The following is a 26057-nucleotide window of genomic DNA, read 5'->3' as shown; positions in this document are numbered from 1 at the left end:
TATGTAAAATAATAGATCCTCAAAAAGTAATACCACATTTGAATTATTTCACGGACTTTATTTCACGTAAAAACGAGGTCGAATCAATTAACTTAATTACATTCGCAGGATATATATTTTTTAAGTGACGGAAATATTAATTATAAGGATCATCGATTTAATAAATTAAACATCTGTTCACGAATTTTTCATTTACCTTTTAAATCTACCTTTCAATATCATTTATCTTTTGAATAATCGGATAAAATGATAGAAATATGTTATAAGTGAATTTTTCTTTATATATAAATCTCATAAATTTTATTTGCCGAGTAAATCTCGTAGACATCCTGTTTAATAAGAAAAATTGTTCAAGCCATTTTTTGTTTTTTTTTCTTTTTTTTTTTTTAATTCACTCTAAATTTTATATCTCTTATTTTCGAAGTAATCTCGCAAATTACAAGCTCGGAAATATGCTTATAAGAAAAATGTTGTAAGATGACGTTACAGTGGGAGTCGACTCATCTCTTTATTTCTCTCTCTTTTTCTTCTTCTTTTGAGTGTATTCGCGAGTACAGGAGGATTACACGCATCCCGCAGGGACTTTGGAGGGAGAAACGACAAAAAGCTCAGAGCCCTGCGAGACCGAGAGAGTGAAGACGATAAAAGCGATGTTCTTCATAAACGTGACGGCTTAATAATTACGCGGGTGGCCCGCGAGAATCCGTTTTACATACTGCTGCATAATAACTATGATCTTCTCTGTCTCACTCTCTCTCCCTCTCTCTCTCTCTTTCTCTCTCTCTCTCTTTCTTTCTGTCTCTCGACAGACTTGCGTGCTCCAGTTCTCTACGGAAAGGGAGGAGATGTACGAGTATTCGCGTCAAAAAGCTCACAGCGAGTTAAATGAAACCTGCAATCAGCGTCCGAGAAAAAGGCGATACTTTTACCGATCGTTATATGCATCTTACTTATTGTTCTGGCTTGCATACATGTTCTGCATCCGCCCAAATATATATATTGTATCACGCGAGGTCTTTTTAGGTACATATCTAACCATATAAATCTATTGATAAGTTCGATCATGTTTAAAAAAAAAAAGAAAACAATTAGTTTTTTGAGCGACTGTAATATATTATTTTTTCTTCAATTTCTTTTTCTTTTCTTTTCTTTTTTTTTTTCTTTAGACAAACCGAAAAAAATCGAAGGTGTTGTAGAGAGGGGAGAACTGTGAAATTTTTTATTTATAACTAATTATATTTTATATCCTGAGAAACGAATTTTAGCAACGGGTTCTGTCTCTCTCGAACCAGTTTCATGCATATATATATATACGTAATTCTTCGATAGAGGAGAGGACGTATAGAGCCATCGATGCACATGGATTTATGCCAACCTTTCTTCGACTCCATCTACTTGTTTTCTTTCTTTCTTTCTCTCTTTTTCTCACGGACAGTCCGTATACGAACGCAGATGCGTCACGCACGCGAGAAGCAAATGCAAGCTACGTAATCCTTTCTCGCTGCTAATAGTAGCCGGAATCGTGAATTCAATTGCTCTTGAATTGATGCAGCGGCGACAACGAGAGAGATAGAAGAGAGAAAAAGAGAGAGAGAGAGAGAGAGAAGAAAAAAGTCTTTAAGAGAAATAAAGATAGAAAGAGATACACGCGTGCAGAGTCCGTCGACTGCAGCACGAAGCACGTACGTTTAATCGTAGGTGAAAGAGGAAGGTGGTCCGGCATAAGGTTTCTTATATAGGTGCATCCATTTGAAAGAGAGAGAGAGAGAGAAAGTGAGTGTCGACAGGATTTTATAGAGGGACAAAAGCTAGCGAGGAGACGACGGATGTCGGTTAGGCTGATCTCCTTGAACGTTTTCAGCTGATGTCTATGTGGGTGCCTTCGTTTGAAATCTTTCATTCGTTCCATGTCGATGATTTGCCTTTGAAATTATTTAAGATTATCGCTACTGAATAAGATTGACGTCTTTTCTTTCTTTCCTTCTATCTTTTTTTGTTATATTTAAGATTTAACGTGCAATATTGTTCGATATAAATTTCTTCTTTTTTGTATCTGTTTCTTTTTTTATTCGATCGAAACACCCGACGAATAGAATTCTGACTTCGGTGAGAATTTAAATTGTTGTTAAGTCATACGATCGAAACAATTTATGAATTTATGAAATAAAATATTTGTGTGAAACGGTACGAATACAAACGACCGTTAAAAATCGATTAGGTTGCCAGGATTTCTCTTGGTACGAGACGCAGCATCCAACACAAGTCGACGTCGTTCGCTCGTTTGATCGAGCATGGAAGATACCAGGCGGTATTACCAAGCAGCAAGTGGATGCCGATCCTTCTGCCGTTTTATACTCGTTGTACGAATGCGGAGGAGCGTAACTATAATCTTGCCGCGTCATGTGGACGGTGTGCGACCCGGTGCGCGCGGAGAAGACCATCAAGAACCGAAGAGAGAATAATGGATTCGCGAGACTGAGCGATAATGGTCGTATAACGAGGTACAGCATGGGTAGAAACTCTCTAGTCTCTTCTTTCTTTGCGAACAGCAACCATGGGAAAAAACAAATTCATGTAAACGAGCTTCTTCGATCAAACATACGGTGTCCTATTTTAATTGTTATAAAATTGAAACAGATTCGCAGGGACACATATGATCCAAGAATTATCAACATTCCTCTTTTACGGTTACTTGGACCGATTCAAGTAGACAAAACTTTAAAATAATCTTAATAGATATTTATAAATTGTATTAATCGAACGATCGAATAATATTATATTGTAATAATCGAGCAATACATGAAAGATTGCAACTTTGAAAGTATATACACGTTTCGCGTACCACTTCTTTCCCTTTTGCGGATATAAAGTAAGTTAGAGAAAAGATGGTGCCGCACCCCCAAACCAACGTAGGCACGTTGCCGTGTAAGATGACACCACAACCTCGTCGTCTTTTCAGCTCCAGACGAGTATACCGCCCACCAAGAGACAAACGCGACATCCCTCATTCGACGAAACTCTAGTAAACAGAGTCTCTCAAGTCCGTAAACTTACGAAACTTCTTGTCACTCATTTGCCAACATCCAATTACGATTATCGTTGGGGTTAACAGGACATTGTAAATACTCGAGAAATAATATTCAGATCGAGCAAAGTTTTTGACAAACTTTCTGGAGTCCTTCCAATAGTCGGTGAAGTACGATCTTTACTTAGACAAATTGAAAGAAACTTTATGACGCGAAAACAATGGGGGTAATGTCAATTGATGAAATTTTAGGAGGAAATATTTTTGAGAACCTCTGCTACATAGAGTCGCACGAGGAACCGCGACGAGGCGCCACGGGGATGTCGCCGGACGAGTTGTCCTCTTGTCTTCCAGCCACTCCCATTTTCAGCTACCGAGTTACTGCCACTCTGTCAATCCGGTACGACTCGAGCGACCAAACGGAGAAGCGGCTCTGACAGCGTATGACTTCTCGGAACTGTTCCCTTTTACCGGGAGAAAGAAAATCTACCCAAAGGCGAAGAAGCGCTATCGCGAAGCGTACGAGTTTACTCGAGAAAGCTGTCGGCCATTCTACCGTCGTGCAATAAATTATTATTAATTGCAAATGCTACCGGTTTCAGCTTACCTTCCAAGATACAAACGTTTAGCCTTAAGGTATTGGACGTTCTCTCGAAGATCATACCGTAAAGATTTAACAAAGAAAACTCTATTTTAACGATATATTTACATAATATATATATAATATATGATAACAAAAGGAGTACAATTTTGATCAATATTGCAAAGTCTTGGTTCGATCTTTCATCTACAATCTCAAAGCCTTTATTCCGTTAAGCTGCTTAAAGACCGTCTCAAGGGATCTCATTTGAATAAGACAAATGAAGACATCTCGAAGGTGGACGGCGATGGAACGATGAAGCTGATACAGGAGATTGGCTTCGTGGCGGATCACCTACGGCGTACCTCGGCGATACATCGACAACGAACCAAGCAACGACTGCACACCGATTGATTACGATCGTTATCAAGACAATAGCTAACACGAGCTTACACTAACGACACGCCGGGTTAACTTCGAAATCGGACGATTACGATCGTAGTATGGCGACTAACAAGATCGACTTTTTTTTTGCCAGATGAAAACCGATCCACTCGTCTCACACCCACGCGAGTTTAACATATAAATTTTTCATTCATTCTCTCAGTAGATTGAAAAATCTCGAAAGTGTTAGCCTCTTGAACGAATCTTACAAAACGTATATATATATAAAAGATATATCGATGTATCAATTTTGATCGAGATCTTCTATAAAACAAGATTGAATTTAAAACTAAAAAGTGAAACTTCGCTAATTCGTTTCTATAAGTATTAAAGACGATCTTTCAACGATAACGAAAATGCCTTTGTTTCTTATAAATATTTCATAAAAGATTGCGACTCGTATAAGTTTATCCAACGTTAGTTATTTAGTTAGATATCTCGTAACAGTCCAGTCGTCTCTCGGGTGATCTCTCGTCCGAGAGACGACCAGCAAGCAGAAGCTAGTAGTCGCTTAGGGGGTTGTTTTCCACCCCTTCGTTGCGTACTTCTATCTCGCCATCTGCTGGAAGCTGTAGGAAGTGTGGGAGATGTATTGAACAGGCAGGATGCGCGTGGCGAGATGCGCGAATATTCGTGAATTCCCGGCACAGCACAGGAGCGCAGTTCTCGCGCAATAAAGCAAAAAAGGGGAATAGGAGAGAGCGAGAGAGCGAGAGAGCGAGAGAGAGAGAGAGAGAGTGAGAGAGTGAGAGAGGAGACCGGGCAAGCGTTCTAATCCTCTCGGACGGCGAACAGAGGCAGACTCGATTAATAGTCGTGCTCGTGAGAGAATCGACGAGCGTCCTTGGTGTCTTCGAGTTGCGCGGGAGCTTGAAATCTATCGTTGACTGTTTGAACTCGAACGCGTCTGACGCGGAACGTCGACGTCGATGGACCGAGTTGGTCGTGCAACGGGAGGAATCGTCGCGTCATCGAGCTTAAATTTGGAGTGAAAAAATAATTGATCAAGGGTTGTCATGTGAGGAATACGTTGTCAAAGGGTAGAGAAGATCCGATCGAGTCGTTCGTATCGTTCGTTTTTTGATCGCGTCGAGTGTACGACCGAGGGCCTTTTATTCTTTGCTTGTTAGCGAAAGATTAAGGAAATAAGTATGAAGCCAAGCGCTATAGTTCTGCTGTTATTCCTCTGCGTGCAGTTCTTAGCCTCGGAGTCGAAGCTACGTCAACAGGCAACGGCTGTCGAGGCGACGGACGACGACGACGACGATTGGGACGACGAGGAGGATGACGACGACGATGACGATGACGACGACGATAATGAAAGTTATCATCCGAAACCTGAAATCGATGACGATGGTCGTATATATAAGAATCCAAGAAATTCACCGTCCGCTATGTGCCCACGGGATCAGGACCAAGCTGATCTTTTGGGACAGAAGTGCCTGAGGAAATGTTCTACCGATGAAGATTGCAAAAGTAAGAAGAAGAAATGTAGATGCGACGGTGCCTGTGGTATGTCCTGCATCAAACCTGAAAGAGAATGTCCACCGTTGACTGAGATCGAACATGGAGTAATGACCATCACTGGACGATTTTTCGGTGATCGAGCAAATTACGCTTGCGACCCAGATTACTTCACCGTCGGCTTGTCTGAAAGGACTTGCCGTGCCGATGGACACTGGACCGGTACTACGCCGTCCTGTAAGAAGGATCAGAACTCCTTCTGCTCGCAGCCGCCCAAAATAAAAAATGCACAACACAATGCGTTGCTCGAACAAACGACTTATGATCTAAACAGCATGGTTCAATATTATTGTAATCATGGATATGTAACAACCGGTGCACGCAAGGCTAAATGTCTTATGATGAATGGTATAGCTAGTTGGTTCGGTCCTGACATCACTTGCGAACCACAAAACTGTGGTCCACCGGCGGACATCGCGAACGGATGGCACGCTGGTACGTTTCATTTCGATACATTTTCTTTTTGAACGAAACAGAGGAATCGAGCACATTTTTTAGATTCTACGAATATTTCTGAAACGAATAGGATGATAATAGGTTTGGTATTTTCAAAATTGCCCGATCATTGGTAAACAATTTTTAAAACATTTAACATGTTTTTCTACGTCCATTCATAATTTTTATTTTCATTCACTGATGAAAAAAAAAGAAAAGAAAACTAATTCCTCGCCCATCTAATTTTCGATTAACTCATTGTTACCCTTCAAACTTAGATAATCGTTTGTCCATACATGTTTTCTTAAGGTGAATGTTACACGTACGATTGTCGCGTGTCCTATCACTGTGCGAACGAATACGAATTGGTTGGTCGAGCTGAAAAGATCTGTTTGACGGATGGTTCATGGATGCCTAAAGAGTCACCGCAATGCGTTCAAGTAAGAAATACGAACGTTCGTCGGCTCTTATTAACCCTTATCACTTGAAGAATATTATATAGCCGAGCTTAAAGGAGAGCTTTGTCGATTTCGACGTGCTAAAGAAAGATAATTTTTTATTATCTTTTCATTTATGATGCTTTTGCGTTAGATAATTTTTACAAGATAAGTTATTCGTTAATAAAAATGTTGTAAGTGCCGATACGAATACCAGACACAAGTAGCAAGCCAAGGCAAATACCAAAAAGAAAAAAAAAACAAATTTGGAGTGATAAGGATTAAATTAATTCAATCGTTCTCGGGTATTCGGACGAAAAAACAAAACAATTATAACTTTTATAGGTAACTTCCGTACAATGTCCTAAACCAGAAAATCCAGAGAATGGAAAAGCTGTCTATACTTCCTACGCTTATAACTCCATAGTCTCTTATGAGTGCAAATACGGTTATTCGGTTGTGGGAGCGGCGACCAGACGTTGCGGAGCAGATAGAAAATGGACAGGAAAAACGCCCACCTGTCAAGAGATTAATTGCGGTTCGCCGGGGGTTCTTTATAACGGTTGGATAGAAAATATCGAAGCAGGTGAGTCGAATATATCCACTATACACATATGCTACGTTATATCCATACGCTCGGTTAAAGCGTTTCTTCCTCGTTGAACCGTGTCTCTCATGGTAACACAAATGTTCGCTGGACCATTCGATCTATCTATCTTTAAATAAAAACAAAATTCGACGGTTATATTTTTACTACGGTATAATTAAGGGAGAATACGTCGATGTTGACAGGTACTGGATTAGGTGCGAGCATAATCTTTCGTTGCAACGATTATATGAAACTCGAAGGTAACGCTTCTTCCGTGTGTCAGATAGACGGTACGTGGCGTTATCCTTTGCCACAATGTTTGGCTCCTTGCGTTGTACCCCAAATTGAAAATGGACATATAACTGTGGCTAGCCATGAGAATGATCACATAAACAATATTACCGTTGTCGAACACGGCGAGAAATTATTGGTGTCTTGCGTACAAAATTACGAATTCGCAGCGAACAGTACTGCAGTTGTTTGCAACAATGGTACTTGGTCGATAGTACCGAGTTGTTCACCTGCCAGGTGCAAGCGGATGCCAAAAGCACCAAGAAATGGCATGGCCATAGCTCCCAAAACGGATCATGGTATGAAAGCTGTCTTCAAGTGTAAGGATGGTTTCGAATTAATCGGAGGTGGTCCATTAAATGATTCCATATCCGTGGAATGTCAATATGGCAATTGGACCGGTGACATACCTTCCTGCATTCAAGTATTTTGCCCGTTTCCTGGTTTCATTGAAAATGGCAAAGTCTATTTGGTCGGCAACATGGGGGTTTACGATTATCGGCCTTACGTTAGGAAGGTTGTTAACAATAAGCAGATCATGTACGACTGTAACAAGGGCTATGTACTCGATGAAGGGCCTAACGGTGCCACTTGTATCGGTGGAAATTGGAGTCCTAAAGAATTACCCAAATGTATTCTAGGTCAGCATCCTAGATTGAGGTGGAGCAGACGTCGAAGGTCGATAGCTGATGCGACCGAGGAAGATGTTGCGGCTAATTACAAGTAAGACCATCGAGAGAATATTTGTCTATTTAGAACATCGATGTTAAATATCAAATACCTTATTCGATCTTTTGCAGGAAATTTATCGAGTTTTTCAGGAAGGTCGGTAAGAAGTTATTGCATTTGGAATCGATCAAAGCACGCGATCACGAGAAACGTCCTGCGGGTTTCAATGGATCCTCGAAAGAGAACGAGGATGGTACGAATTCGACTACGTCCTTGCAATTGAAGAAACATTCCAACCACGGTAACGGAACGTGGAATCGCGACGAAAAGATCGTCGATTTCTTAAGAATGGTTTATAAGAAATTAGAACGCATGGATGCGAGACAGCCGAAAAATAACACCAATAACAGCATGCACGAATTGTTAAACGCTATGAGCAAAAACTTCTTCCACGTTGATTTGACCGAGTCGAGGAAGAATGGATCGGGCAGGGGGCGATCTGTTTTCGAAATAAGAAATCAAAGAGAGTTTATAAGACTGAAGAGAGAATTCGAGAGGATCATGAGATTCTATAATAAATCGATGAGATGGAACGAGAAACAGAATCGCAAGGAGTCTAGAAAGAAGAGCGGTCAGTCTCACGGTGAGAAGAATAAAAAATCGAAGGATAAGAAGAAACGTAAGAAGAATTATTACAAAGGTTTCTACGACTTTGTCAACAGTTACGTGTCCGAAAAATTGTCCATGTTGGAAGCACGTAACGCGACTGAGGAATTAATTAAAAAAATGAAGATCGATAAGTTCACCGTGAGAAATGGTACTGCGTTCACTGTTGGCGAGATGTATGCATTTTTCAAACATATCATAGAAAATAAATTAAACACAACGGAGGAGATCTCGGTAACGGAGACAACGACGTTCCTGGTGCCAACGTCGGATATCGATTTTAATGAAAACGGAACGTCGACGACGTCCACCAAAGACAATTTGGTCTTGAATAATGAGATTCCAGCTAAGGAAGGGGCACCGAAGCATCGTAGCAAACGTATTAGAAATGCTTCGGAAGATACGAATGTTACTCGTCAAAAAAGGAACCTCCTGTCTTTGAAGGTGTCATCTAATCCTCAAGCGGGATCGAAGATCAAAGAGGAAGAAACTTTCAAGGATGCGGATGGATTCAACGCTCAGGGATTTACTCTGAACGAACTGGAAGCTCAACAGCAAAGCCGTGCCAAGAGATTTCTCAAAGCCTCCGAGCTAGATAATCAAATCTTCTTAAAGAACTTGTATCTCAACGCTTACGAGGATGAATATCGAGAGAATGTAAAACGTTCGATAGAATCGTACGATCATACGAAAAGTAGTTGGTCGGCTTCGAGAAGGCGCAAGGGTAACCTCGATATTTACGAGATCAAGTGATAAAGTTTCAAGTGTTGTGATATTAACGGAATTTATTAAGTCATTTATCGATATCAATCGAATTTTAGGCGATGTATACACACTCACACAATATACGGTATTAGCTGTAATCGTCGTCCCTCGTCGGCACGCATTGTAACGCGCGTCGCGCTTTTTTTTCAAGGAGGAAAAGGGTTAAAAGAGAAAAAAGAAAAAAAAGAAAAAATGAAAAAAAAAGGAAAAAAAAGAAAAAGAGAAAAGAAAAAAAAATACACTTAAGGGAATAAATCTTTTCCATGCCAAAGCCCTTCGCTCTTTAAGGTTAAAGCCGAATTAGGTTCTGTGTGTCTAATCTAAGAAGTAAGCATGTAGAAACTTTGTAGATGTATCAACGTGTCGATCTAGTGCATTGACGAAAAATCCGATCAGAATTCAATATGGAAACTTTACAATTAGAACGTATTTCACTTCTAATATTAACTCTCTCCGATTCTGTAGACTACCCTAGTGTGATTTACAAATAAGTCCGATATCCACTTCCAACTAAATGAAATAGCGCAAGATCACGATACTCATGATTTTTGTATTTTATGCGTTGAAGGCCGCATTATTATTCGATGTACCTTGTAATACGCAAATTATAAAATTAATAAGAGAATAAGTGTTACCAGAGAGTCCCTTTATCAATATGTTCGTGACAATGATTGTAAGAAGAAGAAGAAGAAGAAGAAGAAGAATCGTTAAATCGACTTGCCATATTTTTATTTTATTGGAAATCATTTTATTGGTATTCTTTAAGAGATCGATCGACCAGGTAACGGTAATTACGCGTACAACACTTGGGATAATTAAGTCTCGAAAAAATCGTCCATGGTAGTGGTCAAATGTCGGAGGAGAGGGGATGCTGCGTAACACCGGACACGGCTGAAAGAGGGACGTGCCTGGACCACCTGTCAATATCGTGCTTCCCATTAATTACAGAGCAATTATAATTCATGAATGCTCACGAGACCTTGTTCGATTTTATCTGCGACAACGTGCTCGTTAACACGTCCACGGCGTGAACCTGACTATCCAGAGATTTAAGGTCGATTAATCCCAAACAAGACGTGTATTCGTTTCTGATAATCGAACGCTTAGAAAGAAAGATAACGAAGATTGGAAATTAATGCCACGAGATACCTTAACGATTACATTATTTTTAATTCTTAACAAAATTAAATCGTCTTCTCATTTCGACAAGCAGTTTTATAATAATTTTATCATAAACTTATCACTTGCAAAAAACGTTATCTGACGTCAAAGGGAAAAGGAAGCACAAGTAAATTCTAATTTCAGCAATAAGCTAATTAGGCGAGGTCGAGCTATTTAACATCAAAGTGTGGGACACCGTGTGCAAATCGATAAGTACACGGGGCAACGTACCTACCAGCCATGAACATCTGAAAGTGTCTCGGTGCGCCTGCGTTCGAACGAAAAAGGAAAAAAGAAATGATCGTTGCATGCACCACTAATTCGTTTAGTCGAGAGAACATGTGTATGGAAGAGAGAGAAAGAGAGAGAAAGTGGAGGGGGAAAGAGAGAGAAAGAGAGAGGTTTCTCTCTCTCTCTCTCTCTCTCTCTTTCTCTCTCTTGCGGTAAGCATTATTCCAGTTCATACGACGATGATTATGCGGTCAGTTGATACCAGCCGCTAAATGCGCTAATCGCGAGAGAGTTCATGGTAAACATCGTGAGCCGCCTACTTCGTGTTCCTCATCTATTAGAGCCCTGTTACGTGCCGTGCCGTCTTCTATGCAAATGAATCTACGAAAGTATGTTAATAATCTCTAAACAAATGCGTAAAATAGAGGACATACCGACGTTAAAGTTTAGTATCGTCAAAGCTAATAAGAGCTACTTAAATAGCTACTATTTTTCTCTTTTTTCTCCTTTTTCTCCTTTTTCCTCATTCCAATTCGGAGAACTACGATATATTTCGATATATCTGTAATATATTATTTTACAATGATAACTGATAACAGCTGCTATCCTTTTTTTTCTCTCTCTCGATTTTTTTTGTCGATTGCAATTTAGAACGAAAGTGTTCGAATATAGATAGAAAGAAAATGAAAGAAATTTCTACTAAAGACAGCTACAGTTACATCACCACAAGAGATCGCATAGTCGAAGTTGTTCGAAGTTAAGCGTTACGAGTCCGGTGAGACGTCCTCGAGACTTTCGTAGAAGCCATTTGCATCGGGGAATAGTCGAGGAACTCGTTCGTATAGTAGCTCTTGACAATGGAGAATGAAGTCGGTGTCTCGTAGAAGAGGACCCAAGAACCGATGATAATCTCATTGAAAGGGGGAGTTAAGCGACGCGGGCTTCCTGCCAATTCATTCGAGCCAAGTGTCGCCTTACCGCAGTCAATGCTTGCTATGAAATTGCTGCTACTACCGTGGTCTGCACGTTAGTCTCAAATGAAACTTGCTAATATTTTTTTTCTTCAAGAAGAAGAAGAAGAAGAAGAAGAAGAAGAAGAAAAAATAGAAATAAAAGTTAGAGAAAGAAAAAGAAGAAGAAGAAGGAGAAAGATTTGTCGAGATAAGCACGACGATAGGCGTTGCCAAAGGGAACGTGGAAGCCGAAGTAACAAGAAAAGCGAATTTCTACGTCGGCCATTGTACCTACCTTTCCATGAATTTCTCAATGGACTCTAGGCGAGTTTCAGAGGTTCTTTCTCGAATAGATTGGCAGAGGTAGAAAAGGGTTTTAAAAGAACTTTTTCCACGTGCTGAAAATCGAACCGGTAGTAGTAAGTTCCTAGGAGAAAGATTCTACCTTTTCTAGAAATTTTATTCTTACTAGGAAAGCGTCTTGACTCGTGCCTTTGAAGATTGTCGGGTGTGAATGAACGAAGGGCTCGAATAGGGCGCGACTGAATGGACTAGTGCTACCGATTGTTCCTCCTACTTTTCTGACATTCATGATCTCTCTTCTCTCTCTCTCTCTCTCTCTCTCTCTCTCTCTTTCTCCCTTTCTCCTTCTCTTTTTAAAATAATCTTCAGCACAAATTAAAACTACAATGATAACATTTGTATTTAACTCTAGAAAATAGTGATTTATCGATTAATTGTTTATAAAGTAGCAATAAAGAACAAGTTATACGCTATACATATCAGAAAGATACGAAAAGAAAAGATTCGGCGATGTGGTTCGAATACTTTGAACCAATACTTAACACCTTTTCCACGTTCATCATTTTCCACTTTCAATCATTTGCAAACTTTCCTTAACAAATCCAACAGCCCGGTTAAGAGTCTCAAATTTTACAAAAAAGTGTAGCCGTGCGAACAGATCATTAAATTAGTTCCTTCTCAACGCCTTTGCAAGCTTCTTCCGCCCTTAAGGATTTTACTTTCGTACATATCTTAAACTTTAAGCTACGCTATCTGAGGGTGGTGAGGCATTAGAGTTCTCGGAGTTCCATTTACGTGCGAATTCTCGCGGCTTTGGTAAATTGGACAGCTGGTCAGAAAGGTAAAGCTTCGAGATTATGACACTTTCTTCGGAATATCAACGTCGTCTTCTTGGTCTTTCGGAGACATCTGCCAACTAAAAGTACTCTTCTATTCTCTTTTTTTTTTCTTCGGTAAAGAAAAGGTAAAGGATTTAGCGAGTACCCGCTAGGTGGTCCTCTTTTACCACTTAACCCGTTTTGCGGAACGGCAATGGCAGTTTCGCCATTGGCTCCCTCGATCTACGGCTACGATGCAGCCGTCTTTCCGCTGGTCTGTAATCAGCGGCTTCGTCTTGCTCATTAGCACGTCTTTCGGTGAGTTCGCGGATTTCAATAAAGGTGGTACGAACAGGAGGAAGCTGAAATCTTCTACGAATTTCTATACGACCGTAATGATCCAAGGGATGTTTCTGCATATTACTGGAGTCATCATTTTGTCATCATTGATGTGAGTTTACTGTACTTTTGTTAGCATTGATGGATGACATCTTCGAACATACGTTTTCTAAGAGCGAGATAAAATGAAATGGGTAAATTTTTTTATCGAATCTTCATCGAAGTAAGTATACCATATGCGTGTATTAGTAAAGGAAAATAAAAATAAAATGAAAAAAAAACGGATTATATCCTTTGCAAATTTTTCTTTTCGAATGAGAAAGGAAGAAAAAGATCGATGCACTCGATTTGTCGATGCAAGCTGGTAATAAACAGAGAGAATAAGAAAAAGAACAATGTCGAAGATGAAAGTAAGAAGAGAATTCTTTTCTCGCGAGCAGATTTATCGAAGCGCCACCAAATATGGATTTCGCACCTTGCCCTGCAAGCCGAGTCACGAAGAGTAATGCGAGTGTCCCAGAAACACGCAGATTTCGCACCTCTGAGTCTGCCGTTTAAGGTGTCTCAAGTCTCGACAGTTTGCAACGAAACGATTACACGCCGGTTAATTTCAGTAACGACAGTCATACCATATCCGGTTTAAGTGAATTTCGATATCCCTCAGCGATATCTGCATATAATGGGCTATTCGATCGAACAGTTCGATAACACCTTCCCTCGATCCAACGATTTTCTTGCGAATTTAAGCGTTCCATTGTCTTTCGAATCGTATTTCGTCGCAAGAGAATTCCCGCCTGAATTCTTCCTCGTTCTTTCTCGAAATTCGATCTCAAGAATCCTCTCTTCTTACCACGTCAAGTATCTCTTAAGGGAAATGGTTCGATTTTAGAACGTATTCAATAAAATGTGATACTGACGATTCATACTGAAATAATTTCTCAAGTAAGAGATGATAATACGATGATAATCTTTAATGATAAAAAAAAAGATAATAAAACATAATTACAAGTAGACTGTACGAAAGAGGAGAAACAATACACACATACACACACACGCGCGCATATTTATATACACATATCTACGTGAATTTTATGAACAATTTATAAAGAAAAAAGATGAAATTTCTTTTTACTCTCTTTTTTTTTTTTATTTTAATCGTCGATAATAAGAGAAAATACTTTGATAAAACGAGAATAATTGGATTCGTTCTTCGATCTGTCTTTCATTTTTATTTCTGGCGGCAATCGTGATGCATACAAAGTTTAAACTTTCTTACTGTTTTTAAAGGTATATGGCCGAACGACTAGGTTGTAAGTTTGCCAAGCTCCGACGCGAAATTGTCCCACAAATAAAGCCGTTATTACGATCGTTCGGAAATAATTGGGGCTCTTTACGAGCATCGTCGACGGTTAGATGAGACTCACCTACCTACTACAAACTCAGGAATTACTTCCGAATAATCCATGAACTGGCCGAGAAACAGAGCAGAAGTCTTCATTATCGCAATGATTTCATCTCACGCGGAAACGCATAAAGAAGACGCTACACGTTCGGGATTGTAAGTAGAAGGTGAAACAACGTTCTCGCGAAAACGTTCTCTTACTCTTGCCCAAAGTTAATCAACGGAAGAAACGAAAAGAAAGAGAGACTGGAAAGTTTAATTGACGTTCTTACTTCTTCTCTTTTCTTTCGCCTTGAAGATTCATGCCGTCGTTAACTGTTAACCAAAAATAACTCTTCGATATAATACCTACATACGTATATTTACGTAGATATCTATAACATGACAATCGTTAAAATACGATACTTCAAAATGCTGAATAACGCTGAAGAAACTCTGAAGAATCATTCTCTGAAGAATACAATTGTTTTCTATTCTCGAATTGTTTTACAATAATTTTTACCGATGACGAATTCCTTTTTAAACTCGTAGATTAGATTTACCGTGAACACATTTGTAATATATGTACTTACCTTAAAGGAGATGACAGGGTTAAGATACATTACGTAATCCTAGAAGCACTACCTGTAACTTATCTTCGAGATTCCATTGTTACAAGTTCTATTTGACGTAGACAGACGGAAAGCATATTTCCATTACCAGAAACTCGAAATAGAATTCGTTTGTCAGACTATAATTTAATTTCTATACCGTAAACGAACATCACGGTGTTCCTTTTCAAGTAAAAGAAAAAGAGAGGAAAGCCATAATCGAATTGCTTCGATCGAATGAAAGGAAACCTACTTCATAGTATCCCATATCTCGAGAGCTTGCTTTTTTGTTAGACTTGGCCACCGTCGCGGAGACAAATCTTTTTTCTGGCTCGTTGCCTTTCTCATGGGACCTACGCATGAATCATGGGATTTCAAGATGAATTAAACCCCATCGAGCTCGGTTTCAATTCGAAACGCGTTTGCTCGAGGAACGAGTATAACTTTGCTCTTGGTGGTCCTAGTGTCCTCGTGTAGAAAGCATTGGTCATTGTGAACTGCCATTTTTCTTTCTCTTTCTCTTTCTCTCTCTCTCTCTCTCTCTCTCTCTCTCTCTCTCTCTCTCTCTACATATATATATATCCCTCTCGCATTCTAAGCGAGCTCTTTTTATAACCGGATTTCAGTGGTGCACAGGTGGCAATACTCAAAGTAGTTTTACGAGAGTGGAAGAAGATATGATACATTGTACATACCATCCAAAGCGAGTTCTATTGGATCGATATTGCACACATCCGAGTAAGACCATTTTGTTTGTCATTCGGTTTGGAAGAACGATACCAGACCACTAATTCCACGTATCCGTTTGTTCATTCGAAATGAAATTCTCTTCGTACCGGTTAGCGAACTCGTACGAGAATTCGCATTCTCCGCGAGCGTCGAATTAACGTTTGGATTGAGATCAGAAGATTCACTGAACTAGCTAACATTGTGAATAACGACGTTATGGACCAACCAAAACGGATTATTTCAAGCGAGAGGAATCTTCAAATTATATATATACATATATATACATATGTATATATACATACCAATTCACCTGCCTTTCGTTGAAAATATATATTTCTTCAATGTTTTCCTCGTTTCATTCATTCCAAGCTCATTCGAAGAATTCGTTCTCCTTTAATTTTATCTCACAAAACTGTTTCAAGACACTTTCCGCGATTTTAATTCCGACCAAATTAGATCCAATTTATTTATTCCCATGGAAACATCACAGACGATAGCGTGAAAGTTTAACGAGTATTCACCATGAATATTTCTTTAAGAATTCAAAAAGGTTACATGAAACTCGGTTACGCCGGATTAAGAAGAAGATCCTACCTGCTGGACTACTAAACATCCACCTTTTCACGAGTTTCACGAGACTATTTCGAATCGAAAAACGAATCGAATTTCATTGTTTGGTATTCGAAACGAATGCTAGAAATAGTCGGAATGACTGCTGCAGGTGTATGCAATTTTGAAAGGTACGAAAGGGATATCTTGGAGATAAGTTACACAAAAATTCCTAACATTTTAAAATTTCTAATATATCTAACATTTTTATTATTTTTAATTAATTGCATTTTAATTGAATTCATATATACATTTTTTTGAAATATTCCATTGAAATTTTATTTCGATAAAATAAATTTATTTGATTATAATTTTAACAGACTAGGCAATAATAATAATGAATAAAATCTATTTGAAAACTCATTCTCTCGAGAAAGCAGATTTAATCGGGATGACGATGCGAAAAAATGAGATTTTTCAACGAAATCGAGAATACGGTTTGACTTCTTCGAATCCAACTTGAAAGTTATACTCTCAAAGTTATCCAAGCGCAAACTCGGAGACTCGATCTCCCTTCTATCTTCTTCTCATCGTGGATGACTCTCAGGGTTCATCGTAATGACGATGGAAAAAGTCTGAAAGGGCGCGTTGTTTTAACGTACTCCACGTTGCTCGTCACCATTCTCGATGCTCTTCATCAGCGAATAATGATGAGTCTTGTACCTTGAGACAACGTAACTCTGCCGATGAATGGATCTCCTTGTGGTATATTTTGTACACGCGTAAGATTACGTTACGCTCCTTTGAATGCTATAAATACTATACTCCTATACTCCTATATACGATACACCAGGCATTTGAAAAAAGAGATCGTCAAATTGGATTCGTATAATCTCACTTGTCCGACGAATTTAATTTTAACACACTATGACTGATTTTTTCCTCATACCAATATTTCTAAAACATTTTTATAACGTATACTTTTTAACATTACTATTAATATTATTTTGCAACTACATTCAAATAAAATCAAAATAAAATCTTTAGATTTAGAAAAAGTAAAACTTTGTACTATTTACTATTTCACTATATACTTTTTTAAAAACTAATTGAGAACAAAACTTTCCGGTTATCGATACAATCAAATTCAAGTGTTATTAATGAAATTATTAAACGATTTGCTTGGTTAAAAAAAGAATAGGAAATGTACGAGTCTAATTGAGAATAGAATCGACGTCTATGAGACGTTTTTTCGACGTAATCGAGGAGACATTAATAACGGTATCGTATATTCCTATCGTAAGAACGCGTATATCGCGTGTAAAAGCGCGAAGACGATGAGATTTTAGTTCTTTACGACGTGGCGCGTAGTACGAGTCAGTCGGTCGTTCACCGGCTCTTTACGAGCGGACGATGGAATATTTCTGAAGAAAAATCTTCCCCGAAGGAAGCCGACCATGGATCCGTAGTCCACAAGCCGATCTCTCCTCACGACCACGTTTGTGAGATAAAGCGTTAAAACTTTTCGGACGAACGTGGCACTCCTGCTGCTGTTGCTGTTACTCCTTTCGATCGTAAAAACCTTGTCGTTGATATAGCTCTGCTCGTGAAACTCACCAAAGGTACAAAGAAAACGAACCGACGCGATACTGTCAAGCTTTACCCAAGGTGTTAATCGATATTCATCAATCGTGCTTATGGCACGTTTATTTCCTACAAAATTTTCTTCTCAAAATATTCTTATCGTTAAACAAAAATCTTTTCGTTTAATACGTATTTCGTATTTCTCATACGTTTATCATGTATTAAATGAAATCACAAGATTCATTATTAAACGATATCGTAACGAACTCGTAGAAATATGTATCATTTTATCAATCATAAATTTATACGATTTATCTATCTTTTACCTTAATACATGTTCATCGAGCATTATCGATTAAAGAAAAGAAAAACTTTGCTAGGTGGGATCTTTCTTCGTTCTTATTGCTTTAACGAGCGCGCGAATTTTTTCTTCGAGAATCTTTGGTAGAAATGTTCGACGAATCAGCAGCTCGTGGCCCGAGGGATCCTACAAATTATAATTCCTCGAGTGGTCAAAGAAGCAGTTGGACGTGGAAAGAGAAGAAGAAGAAGAAGGCGAAGACGAAGACGAAGACGAAGACGAAGAAGAAGACGAAGAAGAAGAAGAAGAAGCAGAAGAAGAAGAAGAAGAAGAAGCAGAAGAAGGTGGAAGAGGAGGGGAGGAAGAGGAGGACAAAATAGTCGCTACTTGATGGCGACTTAAGGTGATTTTGAATGGTGGCTAACGACTTGGAGCCGCGTCATGGGGCACTGTGTGCACGACCGCCGTGCCAAATAATAAGGAGTCACGCTGGGCACCCGTGTGTCCTGATGTCCCGATGCCTCGAACGGGCACAACACGTCGCAGATAATGTCCTCCCACGTGGAACGTCACTGCAGCTATTCCGTGGTCCTTAACCTCTTCCTTCTCATCCTACTTCTTCTTCTTCTTCTTCTTCTTCTTCGTCTTCTTCTTCGTCTTCTTCGTCTTCTTCTTCTCCTCTTCTTTCTTATTCTTATTTTTCATTTTATTCTTATTCTTATTTTTATTCGTATTCTTCTTATTCTTCTTATTCTTCTCCTTCTCCTTCTTCTTCTTCTTCCTTTCCTTCTTCGGAGCCTAACAGTTTGCTCGAATCTCACGACGTCATGCATAATAACGTCTCTGATTCTCCCCGTCCAAGCCGACTGAGACTTTATTGCGAATTAACGATTTTTCAAACTCCCAGTCAACATGAAAAATCTATCTCCCCTTAAAACGTATTACAAGTGCCTTTTTCGTGATAAATTATTTTTTTTTATCACTCGTTAATCTCAAAATATTTGATCATTATTTATTTCTGTTTTCTTTTCTCTCTTTTTTTTATGAAGATTTTTTCATTCTATTTATTTGTGATTTTCGTAGCTCAACTACGAGTTGCAGAGAACAACTATCATTTACAGAGAATGGAGAATACTTGAAAACCCCTGTAGATTGCCCTTGGATTCGCAGTGAGACAGGTGTAGACTCGTTCTTCGCGCCTTTGTAACATTAATAATCGAGATAATTTGTTGGAAACAATCCGTGCCGACAGCGGATGGACGATCAAGAGAACCCCATCATTACTGACACAATACTTCTGCAGTGTCATTTGTATTCTGCTATTCTGAACTCGAATGCAGTGGTTCTCTCTCCTTTTCTTTCTTTTTATCTCTTTTTCTCGCGTCCTCTTTTAAATCTTATGATTTTATAAAATCATAGGATTCAACTTTTGGTAATATCTTTGATAAAATATTGGAAATTGACTAACACGGGCAAAGTTTGTTTTTGTTAGCCTCGAGAGTAAAACCTTCGTGTGACCTCTACGACGAGAGCTACTCGACTCCTCCCTCTTCTCCCTAGAAAAATAATAGTTTATCCTATAACAACGTTGTCGAAGTCAAACACCGTTTTTACATTGGCAAGCACGTTCGGAACAAGTCTTTCGAATCCTGAGAAAATAATCGTGCTTTTCGATATATTATATATCCTTGAATCAAAGTTTATTTTCCTTTCTAAAGCTAAAGAAACTATTTAGATCCGAGAACAATATAGTAAAATATTATTCTCCGCAAAAGTAAAATCTTCGATTTCAGGATTTTGAGTATCTTGATAAATCGTACTTTTTATCGGATATAATGCAATAAAAAAAATATAGACAGTTAGATAGATTCGTTAGAAGGTCTAAATTAATTTTTATTTTTAAAGAAGACACACTTGGATTCTATAAAAGCAATGATATATTATTCCATATAACTGCAATCATGTATTTAAGAATTTTTGAATATCTTGAAATCTTAGTTTTTATCGAATAAAATATATATACATAGATGATAGATACCGATCGATGTCATTTAATGAGATATTTTTTGAACGAGAGAAATCTTCCACAATACACAATTTTCTAAAGTTTCTTTCAAAGGAATCACCGAGCAATATGTAGAGGGGTTTCTAGTCTATGTCGTCGTCTATGACGAAACGATCCGTATAGAATCCGTCTAACATTTTTGACGGAGCCATGCGATGAGTCGAAAGAAGGCAAAACTCGATGGGACAAACGGAACGACGGGGAGTCTGATGTTGGTCCAACTGAGGAACAGCCGCGTGAATCTGATTGTCTATGGGTGCCAGGATGCTTCTACTTTCCTTCTTCTTATTTCGTTTCTCTTTGACAGCGTGATGTCTCTCTTGATGGACGGGTGACAAGCCGAGAGAGAGAAAGAAATATAAAGGGAGATGAAGAAAAAAGAAGAAGAAGAAGAAGAAGAAGAAGAAGAAAAAGAAGGAGAAGAAGAAGGAGAAGAAGAAGAAGAAGAAGAAGAGGAGGTGGAAGAAGAATAAGAAAAAGGTGGAGATTGGAAGCGCGTGCCGAAATTTGTGTTAGCCGCAGACCCTCAAAAATATTTCAAGTTTGTTAGAAAAAAGGTTCTCGTTGTTCCGGTTGACTGCTGGTGGTCAACCTCGTCGATCGTCTGGACCTCCCAAAGAGAGGATTTCGATGGATACAGAACTCTTCCACGAACTTTACAAAGACTTTTTCTTAGAACTAGAACCCTAGCTGAACTAACGAGGTCGATGTCACGAACGATCTGGCTAAATCAATTCCTTCACGCTCATACATATATATGTATACATATGTATATATGTATATATGTATTTATTATACTTATTATATTATTTTCTTATTTTACGATACATTTAAAGTTATTGGAAAATTATTTAATTTACAATATATTATTTTATCTCTCATTTCCCTACGATATATTGATAATGTCGAATAATGCAAATATTTACAACGAAAGAGACACAATGTAAATATCTTTTTCCTCGACCTGAAAAGCTCTAATAAAATATCGTGCGCACGAGAGAGCGAAATTCAAATTAAATGATGGCTCCCGGCGGTCGTAGAAAGCGAACACAAAGAAACCTGTTCATAGCATAACAGCCATCGTAGATTGCACGTAATCGTTCACTTATTCCTAATATAACGGCGACCTTATACATCACGTGTACATATGTTCATTGATGGGCAACGGTACAAGTCTCGTTGGGATCTCTCTTTTGCAATAAAAATTTAAATGAACCTTAATTAAATTCATCCATTTCTAAACATATTTCCAATTATTGCGAATCACTTATTCATAAGTCTTACAATTGCAATTATTTCATTGTTATAAAATACATATCGAATTTTTTAATTCGTTTCATTTCTAAGGTATATTACACTATATGATGATTTTATTTTAAAACGCGAATGGAAAAAGTTGGAGATGAGCACGAATGGAACGAATAAAAAATATACGAAATATAAAAATGCTACCTGTGCATGAGAAAGAATAAAAAATAAAAAAAACCAGAAGCATTTGCATATTCTACAGAAGAATTTTTCATTACATTCTATTATGTTATATGAAATATTTTTCAAAGTATAAAAGAGAGCGCTATCATAGGAGGTACTCATTTTGTCCATAGAACAATTTATAGAAATTACTTATTGTAAGTCAAGAGTAACCATATTACTGTAACGCTAATAATAAATATTAAATATTAGAATATATGAATTAAAGTAAAAATGCGAAAAACGCGCGTTTTAAAAATGAAACGTTCCATAAACAAAACAATTTTCTAAGTCTTTTTCTTAATATTAGATGGTTTAGGAATACTACTTTGAATGTGCGCATACTTTGGATTCTTCGCTGGTCTACCATCGTTAACGGGTGACTTTTTTACGACAGGCAAAGATAGATTTGAATGAGATCGAACATTGGACTGTTTTGGTACTAACGATTTAGTCGGGATCGCGTTCGTAGTCGTGACGTTAAGCGACATGGAAGACGTACTTTTTCTCTTCGAGAGATTCTCATTCAAGACCACCGTGTTATTCAATCTCGAGGACGTGGGTGTCGTCCCTGGAAAAGTAATGAACGATCTTCTTTTCTTCGATGGTTGATCCGATCGCAACATCGATGGACGTGTAGCAGATGAGTAATTTCCGATGGATGATAATCGACGAATCGGTTTTACAGATTTTTCGATCGACGACTGCAATTAAAATTTATTCAGACATTTTTCTGATTCTTATATAATTTATCGTTTGTACGGATTTTAATGTTCTGTTGACGAGAACTAAATAATTATAATATTATACAATATTTGTTCGATGATTAATTGATTGTATTACTTAATTCACTATACCTGTGTACGATCTTTGTTTATCGTTTTGATATCGTCGATTTTCATAATAAGATCAGCGGCAGATTGACGTAAAGTGTCTAATTTTAAACGCATATAATGTGGCAATACTTCAGCTTCGAGGAAGACATCGTCGACAATTTCTTTAGTAGTCTCCGTAATAATAGGACTGTTATCGTTATCCTTGTTAATCGAATTGTTATTATCTTGAACGAAGGTATCAGATCTTCCTGTAGCCTTTAAATTAAACTTCGATGGGGACTCGTCCTAATTAAATTCATTTCAAACGAAACACTCGAGTTATCTTGTAACCTATTTTAAGTTCATAGAAAAAAAAAAAAGAAAAACAAGAAACCAAAGCAATATCCAATACGTCTTACCTTATTATTCTTAGGCGATAATTTATCTGATAAGTCATCCGTACATTCGCTAATAGATAGAATAAAATCTTGTTTAAACAAATCCTCACAAAAATAATTATAATAATCAAGGACTTATGATAAGTCGATAAGTTATCGTTAATTAATAAATAGGAATAGTGAAAATTGTAGAAAATAAAAATTTGGAACAACCTGATTATTCCATTTCCATTAAGACTAGTTCGTTGAATAAACGGTGCATCCGGAGTGTTGAAAATAATATCATTGAGTGGCGTCTTATTAACACTGACACTTATATTAGGTACATATGGTTCGGGTAAGATCATACGAAGGGATTCTTGCACGAGTTGGATGATGGTTGCCGAGGTCAATGGTGCCTTCGAAATCTCGTTGAGTCCCACCTGTAATCACGATTCGATTTCACCTCGTTCGACGAATCTCTCTTTCTCTTTAAAAACTTTATGAAAAAGATTCTCTCTACTTTACGTTCTCGTTCGGTGTTTTTGATGTTGTATAACGCGTTAATAATTGCGTAAATTCCAACGTGAAATTCGCAGCATCCATATTGCTCCGTACACGTCTAACCAACTTGAAAGTAAACAATGGAATAGGTGACTTCGACGATCCGATCTTCTCTACCTATCTTGTTTACAATCTCGCTTTCGTTCGACTTTCAAGCGGAACAAGAACGATCGGCTATTGACAGTATTTAAAAATGTGTTTACACGAGAAACGAAATAGCGAAAAAAAAACCTATACAGGACCTATTGAATACAGAACGATTCAATATATGTATGTATGTAAATTATAAACTTTGAAAAGATTTATAATTATTAAATATATATTTTTGCATTCGTCGAATATATGCGCTAAAAAAATTGTTTCTTAATTACGAAGGAATAATAGATGAAAGATGATAACAATTTCGACGATGAATGAAATGAATCGATTGCAATCGAGTCGAAAAATTAATCGGCGTAATTAAGTCGAATGAGTCTTAAGAATTGAATTTATAGTTGAAACATTAAAGATTGATGTACTACTCACGGTATAATGAAATCGATGCAACGGGACGATTACTTTATATTAAGATCATTGAACGCAACAACGTCCTTGAGAATAAAAATGCGATGAATTTTTCAATAAGTCAGAATGACATCGAAAGAAAATCTTGAAGAAGCCGATCCTTCTTGAGGTAGCACAGTCTAAACCGAGAGAGTATATAGCGAAGTCTGTGATATAAATTACGGTTTCTCTTCGCGAGGAGTCTCTCCTTCTTGGCGGTCGTGTGACAGGAGACAAAACGGTTTGCCTTCTCGCACGGTTTCAAGATCTACCAATGATATCTTAACTAAACGAAATGCCACCCAAGGTGTTAGTCCGCGACGAAGATGGCACAGACTCGATAAGCTACGTAGCTTCTCCGACGCATTAGCTGGTGCTGAGAAAGAAAGAATGAGAATACGTTCAATGTTTACGACGATAGAATCACGTGTTCACATTTATTTACATTTTATTTCATACCCTATATAACATATATTTGATGTTTACAATGATACTAATTGATTTCGATTTTATTTTGATATCGATTAAACTTTAGAAAATTCTTATTATCGGATAACATTTAATCATTATTTAATATTAGTATATTCGATGATTATGATTAAACGATTGCACGTTAAATTGTTCTCTTTTAACTTCTATTTTAATTTGGTTTCATTAAATTCGTATTATCCGAAAAGATTTAATTGCTATGTTCTGATTTTCATTTTCATTCGTTCTTGTGAGTTAACGCGGAAAATATTTAATAGCCGAATAATTATTCGAAAATATATAATTATCAGAGAGTATCTAAAGAAAATAGTATGATGGTACGGATAAATTGATCGATCGAAAGCTCAGAATTATCGACATTAGTTTCATATCTATTATATCGAAGAGGAGATATATACACACGTGTATTATTCGTATATCTTGATAATTTATCGATATTGGACAAGAAGGAGTTAAACCGGTGAGATGTAATAATCGTTTCGACGATTGCAATGCTGTCGACGCCTCTCCACCCCTCGTAATTTCTCCAGATTTATACGTCTACGTGCGTACACAGAAGCAATTATCCATGGCGACAAGATGTAACGATCGTTGTTGAGACGTTTGCTACTCGTATTACATTCACCCCTTTTCTTTACGATCTTCCCCGTACTCCTAATTACATCGTTCCACGATCTATCCGCAGAATATGTGCGGAATTTCCTTAGCGACCCGTCAGACTCATGTTCAAAGAGAAAGCAAACTAAGACGGTGATTAGAAACTACTTTAGAGTAGAGCGATTAGTTTGCTCTCAAGGAAATATTGATTACATCGGTGTATCACAATGAATAATATTTTTACGAGATTATTTATATATATAAATTAATTGTAAAATGTACCGACTAGTTCTGATATAATTTACCGACATAAAAAATTGATTGCATAAAGTAACACGTTGATCCAATTATATTTTTATGATTACTATTATTCTAGATATTCCATACAAATTACTACAGATAATTTACTAACGCTAAATTTGACAAGAATAATAAATAATGAATATTGGATAATAATGATTCGGTCGATTGACGTTTTATAAACTTTGGCAGTTATGATAGAAAGATTGGCGGAGGAGAGAAAAGTTCGTTCGAAGGGATTCCTGCACGAATTGGATGGTAACTTCCGGGTTCAAAGGCGTGCTCGAAACATCGGCCAGCTCCGCCTGTAATCACGATTCGATTTCACCTCGTTTTACGAACTTAATTCTCTTTTTCTTTCTCTTAACGAAATAGATGAAAAAATTCTCTAACGTAAATCATGAAAAACTTGATAGACATTTTCCTTTAGGAATTTATCGAACAACGAAAGA

The 26057-nt window shown here is 37.8% G+C and overlaps 2 protein-coding genes across 5 annotated transcripts; one reads left to right on the top strand and one right to left on the bottom strand.

Annotated features, from left to right (window-relative positions):
• Positions 1-4741: 4741 nt before the first annotated feature.
• On the top strand, positions 4742-10141 carry LOC127069843 (uncharacterized). Its single transcript, XM_051007410.1, has 5 exons — positions 4742-6008; positions 6318-6448; positions 6791-7031; positions 7238-8048; positions 8126-10141. The coding sequence occupies exons 1-5, from the start codon at positions 5201-5203 to the stop codon at positions 9411-9413; spliced, it is 3279 nt and encodes a 1092-aa protein (XP_050863367.1). The 5' UTR covers positions 4742-5200; the 3' UTR covers positions 9414-10141.
• Positions 10142-21216: 11075 nt separating this feature from the next.
• On the bottom strand, positions 21217-25377 carry LOC127069845 (uncharacterized). 4 transcript variants are annotated; one of them, XM_051007413.1, is made up of 6 exons: positions 24202-25377; positions 23641-23850; positions 23347-23555; positions 23155-23203; positions 22778-23041; positions 21217-22624 (listed from the first exon to the last, which is right to left on the bottom strand). In XM_051007413.1, the coding sequence occupies exons 2-6, from the start codon at positions 23716-23718 to the stop codon at positions 22208-22210; spliced, it is 1017 nt and encodes a 338-aa protein (XP_050863370.1). In that variant the 5' UTR covers positions 23719-23850; positions 24202-25377; the 3' UTR covers positions 21217-22207. The 4 variants fall into 4 exon arrangements, with proteins under 4 accessions (XP_050863370.1, XP_050863369.1, XP_050863371.1 ...); XM_051007412.1 differs by having other exon boundaries at positions 23641-23742; XM_051007414.1 differs by having other exon boundaries at positions 23641-23742; positions 24403-25377.
• Between the last annotated feature and the right edge of the window lie 680 nt (positions 25378-26057).

This window comes from Vespula vulgaris, chromosome 16 (genome assembly GCF_905475345.1).
Source record: "Vespula vulgaris chromosome 16, iyVesVulg1.1, whole genome shotgun sequence".
NCBI lineage: Eukaryota > Metazoa > Arthropoda > Insecta > Hymenoptera > Vespidae > Vespula > Vespula vulgaris.
This window is presented reverse-complemented; position numbering and strand designations above follow the sequence as displayed.